Source organism: Trachymyrmex septentrionalis, unplaced genomic scaffold (genome assembly GCF_001594115.1).
Source record: "Trachymyrmex septentrionalis isolate Tsep2-gDNA-1 unplaced genomic scaffold, Tsep1.0 scaffold9, whole genome shotgun sequence".
NCBI lineage: Eukaryota > Metazoa > Arthropoda > Insecta > Hymenoptera > Formicidae > Trachymyrmex > Trachymyrmex septentrionalis.
Window position 1 is genome coordinate 2,560,109 of NW_017306091.1, and position 6,089 is coordinate 2,566,197.

Below are 6,089 nucleotides of genomic sequence, written 5' to 3' on the forward strand. Positions count from 1 at the left end.
CTTTATGAAAATACGAAAGTAATTAGAATCCCATACATTTCTAATGCTAGATAGTGCTTGTATTCTATTCAAGCGTTTTTTAATGTTAATAAAATGCAAACAAAAAATATTTCTTCCTTTAGTTCAAAATATCTTCTCAGTCTTAGGTCCATTTCAAACGCGGAAATAAATCAAAGTGAAGAAATATTTTGCATGGATGTTATATGTAAGCAGAAATTAATGTTACATTAAAATAAATGATTTGTTTGATGAAAGATATAATTGTAACATTAATTTAAAGCGTTTAGACAATGTTAGTATACGTACATCGCTGTTCTAAAAGTGAGCACAGTGGAGGAATCATAATACGCGCAACCACTATAAGTCAGTAGATAATTTATTTAACCGTATTACGTTCTGTTTAATTATAAGATATAAGAGGTATTTAAGGTATAGAAAAAGAAGTAATGTCTTTGTCACCGAGCACCATAAAGAGAGAACAACTGATAGAGAAATATTATAGATAAAGAGCTACATAGGAAATGCTCGAATAAAACTGATCGATGAACTGTTAGAAGGTATGAAAGAAAATATTTTAAAAAATCATAAATATGAAATAAACTTATATATGAAAATTTATGTGTCAATATTTACGATAAATATTTTTATATTAAATTTTCAAATTAATAATTGATCATTTATATTCGAGCCAACATATAATAGATTGTCTAAATAAAATCCTCAATTAAAAAAGTGACAACTGTGGCAATAGTTGAAAAATTGTGTGCAAAGTTATTTTACGTTTCATACTCTGTAAATATCTTTAATAAAAGAAAGAGATAAGTAGAAACCGTACGAACAGAAGCATGACAATCGTTAATTGTCGTATCAGCGAAAATTAAATACAGAATATGATTATTTTATCAATATACTCGGCAGCTAACGTCAGTATCAGTAATCTCTAATGTATGTTGTATTGTATATTGTATTCTAACAACAAAGTCAGAGGGTATGGTAGAGGAGGTATAGGAGTAAAATGTAAATTGTTACATTTAGATCCTCTGAGAGGGTTCCTGGAGATGCTGGGAGGTGGAACAGCAGGAGGCAGGTTGTTCCCTTGAGGGGTGGCAGGTGCCGAACCAGACGACCCTGCTTGCTTCTGTTTGTCTGAAACAACACTCATCATTCTCACGTCTTTGAATACCTTTCCATCAACTGATGGCCCCTTTTTTCTCTCGCTCCGTGTCGCACTTTTATGCACGTTAGTTGTACCGATTTAAATTTTAATGACCTTTACAACTTTCAATGGTATTTTAGAGCGTTCCAGAGGGATGAAAATATTTTAAGTAATTACATAATATCTCCGTTCGTATATAGTTTCGCATCTGGACATATAATTGTAATAATAGTCGACGCATAAGAGCAACTATATACACAAATATGCAAAAATCAAACAGAATTAAATATCATAATTACATAAAAAATTATAAAAATATAGTTATAATAAATTTTCTGTCTGACACGATAATTAACTGCATAAACAAACTCAGCTCCTCTGTTTATTTTCCATGGACAAAACAATGAAGTAGTATAGCCCTTTATAATAAAGTATCTACGTATAATATATCCCCCTTGACATGTAATATACATATAAAAATACATAATTTGCAATATACATACAAGAGTATAATTAAAATTAAAATAAAAAAAATAAACCCCCTGGAACACAATGGTGTATTCTATGTCATCCTCCACCTAATGTTAGATCGTTACGCATAAGCAAGTATAACACAACAACCACATAAGCATAAATAAATCAATAAAAATTGTCTGCGTATCATATTCGAATTGATATATCTGTGATCGAGTGCTGCAATTCAATTGGGCAAGTGTATAATGTGATCGATGATGGTATACTAACAAATATAAAATTAAAAATAACAAAAAGTCTACCCAGATATATGCAATGTTATGCCTTGTTTTACGAATATTTATGTTGAACTGCAAAATTAATTTCGTCAAAAAGAACGACAAGTGTATTCGCTTTTTGTAACAATTTAAAGATGTAAGAGTGCATCAATGTGATGTAAAATGTTTCAAAAAATGGAAAAAACATGTCTCGTATGAAATGTAGCATCTCATTGCATCAAAGCCAAGGTAGATTCAAACTATTGCAATTAAAGAGATAACGAAACTTTTAAAAAGTTTATGTAACTTCTCGATGAAAGAGAGAGATAGAGAGAGATAGAGAGATAGAGAAAGAAACCTACCATGGGAGTTGGACATGAACAGGTTGAGTAGCGAGGTAGTACGGCGGGAAGCCTTGGTGGTTTGTGCATGTGACAGTTCTCTGTCCTTTTCCTTCTGTTTCTCTTTTTCTCTATCCTTTTCCAATATCACCCTCCCCCTTTCCCCGTCCAGTACCCTCAAAGTACTACCCTCCCCCTTTAATCCCTGATCTTTCTTTGAATTGTGACTGTTACCGGCTACGCCTGTTTCGCCGTTGGTGCCCTTCGACGTTTCCTTAGGTGTCTCTACGCTGCCTTCTGACTGAGAGTGGCTGGTCATTTCCGCTAAACTCGTCATCACTTCCTCGTATTCAATCACACCTGATTTACAGATATGTCATGGATACTGAGAGGAACAAAGATGAAAAAAAATCTTTTAAATACTGTTTTTACCTGGTTTTTCGAAACCCGTATATTTACTCTGAACGAATTGCTCTAATAACTTTTCCACCGTCATATCGACGCATTGCCGTTTGAAGTCAATATGAACCTGGCCGACTTGCTCGTGATTGGTTTGCAAAACATCAGCGTATGTATTCAGAAATTCCTTCATGTGCTTCAGATGCGTCTCTTCCACATCTTGGAACCGCTTAGTAACGAAAACGTACATTGATTAGTACGCTTCGCTAATCGCTTGCGCAGCAATATTATCTCGCAAAGCCTAACTTCTATATTTTAATCCAGAATTAGTACCCTGCAAGCTTGAGTCATTTTTGCCTCGAAGTCGTTTCGTATAACCGTGTACTTGTCCACCAGCGTCCTATAATCATCTTGTGCCTTTTTGAACTTGCCCTCCGCTTTCTCCAGCTCCCTTTGACTGGCATTGTCCTTCCTTAATTTTTCTAATTCCAGGCGTTTTTGCATACACATGTCTTTCGCCTTATGTAACGTTACCGTAATGCTTTGTATACTTTGTACAACTTCTAAAGTAGACGATTCTTCTTCCTTCACCTAGATGTTGTCGGTATGTCATTTCTTTAATTAAACTATTCCAATTAAAAAATTAACGCGAATCAATTTGATTTGCATGTGCAATTAATCTTATGTATGTGTACACTGATAAGACCTCTGCACATTGCCGACTTGATTGTCTGATGATGAGAACCTACTGACCCAACTGTGGGCGGAGACTGATAATTTATGGAACACATATCTGATAGCATATTGTGGTACAGCAAAGTATGGTAATTGTGAATAAAAAATAATACTGTATTTTACTGTGTAAGATCGCAATCAAATTAATGAGAAAAATATTAAGATTTTTCAAAAAAGCATAATTAATCAACGAATTATAAATAGAAAAATGCAATTACGTACAGCCTTATGTTTCTTGTGCAGTTCGTCCGCATATTTTGACACATCTTTTATGAGTTCGGACACCCGCTGGGCCATTTGAAAGTGTAAAACGGCGAGTTTTTCGGCGGCACCTCTCAGAGCAGCCCAGACAGGTGCGAATGTCCCTTGCGTGCTATTGCTCGCCTGTTTCGCTACCTTACTAAGAAGTTTGTAATTGTTTTCCTCTATGGCTGATCTTTCTCGCAAAAATTCAGCCAATTCCTTGCTGGCGATTACACCATGCTTCATGTTATGATACAACACGTCAAATCCATTATTCTTTTCGCCCTTAAATAATAAAAAAAAAGTTTATATATATATTTATTTCAGTAATAAAATTTGATTTATTAAATTTAAATCACTTCTTAAAACGATATTCACTTTAATTTAATTACTTCAAAATTCAATTGTTCAATTAGATAATATTATTTCGAGAATGAGTTGAACGAAATGTACAACAATTTGATATTGAAAATGCAGTTATATACATAATTACATGTCTAAAAAATTATAAAATAAAGAAAAATTTTTAACTCCTCACATCTTCCATACAAAGTTCAAAAGCTTGATTCAAAAAATAAAACAAATTTTTTTTTAGATATGTATTATTTATCATAATATAGCAAAACCAAATAATATTTCAACTTTCAATCAAAATTGCCATTTTGAAAAAAAAAAATTAATTTTAGGAAATTGAAAAAATGATTTTTGTGAAACATAATGTTTAAATCTTTTATCAAATATTAATAAATAATATATATTAAAAAAGATGTTTACGTTTAGTATTTCAGATTCAAGTTTTTAAAAATTATGATGCATATTGTTCCAAATGTGGCGATAAACATTTTGCATGGAAAATATTAAGAAATAGAAAATTGTCATTTTGTTTCCAGAAATAAAATTATATAAATAATAACAAAAAATTAAAAATTCTACAAATAAATACATTTTTAACGACAAAACAATCTCATTTAATTGACTACCAAAATTATATTTTCTTACTTAACAAAGTGAATAAGCACTTTATTTTAATTAATATTATTTGTATACATAATAATAATATTTGTATACATATATAATATCCTACATTAAATGTTCAACACTAAAACTTTAATTTTAATGTCAAACTCTATAAATGTCTGATAGTAATAAATTAATCAATATTTCTCAATGGAAATATCACAAATCTTAATAATATTTAAGTTACTAGTGATTAAAAAATATTTTCAGTTAATTAAAGGAGGCAGATAATGAAATCATAATCTTGAATTAATAAATTTTAATAAAATTTCAATTCAAAACTTAGTTGTAAAGACACATGATGACAAATAAAAAATTATGATAAATAACGATTTTGCTTGACATTTTTACTAAGAAAAAAATCGATTCCATATTTATAAGAGAATCTATAATTAAAACTCCAAATATAACCATGTGGTATAATACACACGTAAATAGATGCGTTTTAAATTTGGAAATTGGAAAATTAGTACAAATAGAGAAAAGTTAGATAGCTAAATTACCATTTCTCTATCAGAAAAAATCCTTAAAAAAAGTTTTGCAATTAGAAAACTACGACTGAAAGATATATATCGAAATGGTACTTAAGACCACTTAGCCGTTTAACACTTGAACTCTGATCATGCGGTAAATCCACATTGAGCAGAACCGCTTAAGTGACGTCGTAATAAGCTGTCATTACATATTATTGCCCTTGTCATCCTATTGTACCGATTACTTGCGGCAGTTATACGTCTCAATTTCTGCTTTGATTTTATTGCAAAAGAATCTTTCGTAAACAGCCCGTCTGATATTTTATGTCACATTTATTATATGATGTAAGAGTATTGTAAAGTAATTATATTATAAAAGAAAATCTTCCGCAAACAGCCAGCCATTGCGTGATATTTTACATCGCATTTAAAATGATTTCATACACGGGATACTCGCAGTGTCAAAAAAAGGAAGTGACAACTATCTTATCGACAATGTGCGTTCAGAAAGAAAGAGTTGTAGATAAATATGTAACATTGGTCAAATAAATATCCTTAAAAAAACCTCATGACGAAATATACGCAGTCAGATTTATATATATTTTGAACACAACGTGTTCAAAAGAAGCAGCTTTGCAACTCTTTATTGTTTAATAAATTCTTTAATTAATTTAGGCTCGATTGCACCAACGTTACTTTGAGTTTAAGCGAGGCTTAAAACTCTCTCTCTCTCTCTCTTTCTCTTTCTCTTTCTTTTTCTAAAGTCAACCGAGGAAGAGAATTTTATAAGCCTCGCTTAAAGTTGAAGTTAATGTTGATGCAATCGGCCTTATACATTTAGATCCAGTGAGGAACTAAGCAAAACCAATTGATGCCAATTGAAAGAATTTTACAATTGCTTTTTCTGCTGAATGCAGCCAATAATCTTTATGCTTTTTTGTTTCAATAATAAAAGTAAAAGTCTATGATAATAATAATAATAATAATAATAATA

At 31.1% G+C, this 6,089-nt stretch overlaps 1 protein-coding gene across 5 annotated transcripts in view; it reads right to left on the bottom strand.

Moving 5' to 3' along the window:
* LOC108755699 (F-BAR domain only protein 2) overlaps positions 1 to 6,089 on the bottom strand; it is a 16,470-nt gene that overhangs the window by 8,407 nt on the left and 1,974 nt on the right. For 3 of the 5 annotated variants that reach the window (XM_018498878.1, XM_018498877.1, XM_018498876.1), the window contains exons 2-6: positions 3,585 to 3,890; positions 2,961 to 3,218; positions 2,661 to 2,856; positions 2,250 to 2,588; positions 1,030 to 1,146 (exon numbers count right to left, since the gene is read on the bottom strand). In XM_018498878.1, coding sequence (XP_018354380.1) covers positions 1,030 to 1,146; positions 2,250 to 2,588; positions 2,661 to 2,856; positions 2,961 to 3,218; positions 3,585 to 3,890 — 1,216 coding nt within the window. The remainder of the gene's footprint in view (positions 1 to 1,029; positions 1,147 to 2,249; positions 2,589 to 2,660; positions 2,857 to 2,960; positions 3,219 to 3,584; positions 3,891 to 6,089) is intronic. The other 2 variants (XM_018498879.1, XM_018498880.1) reach the window with 2 other exon arrangements.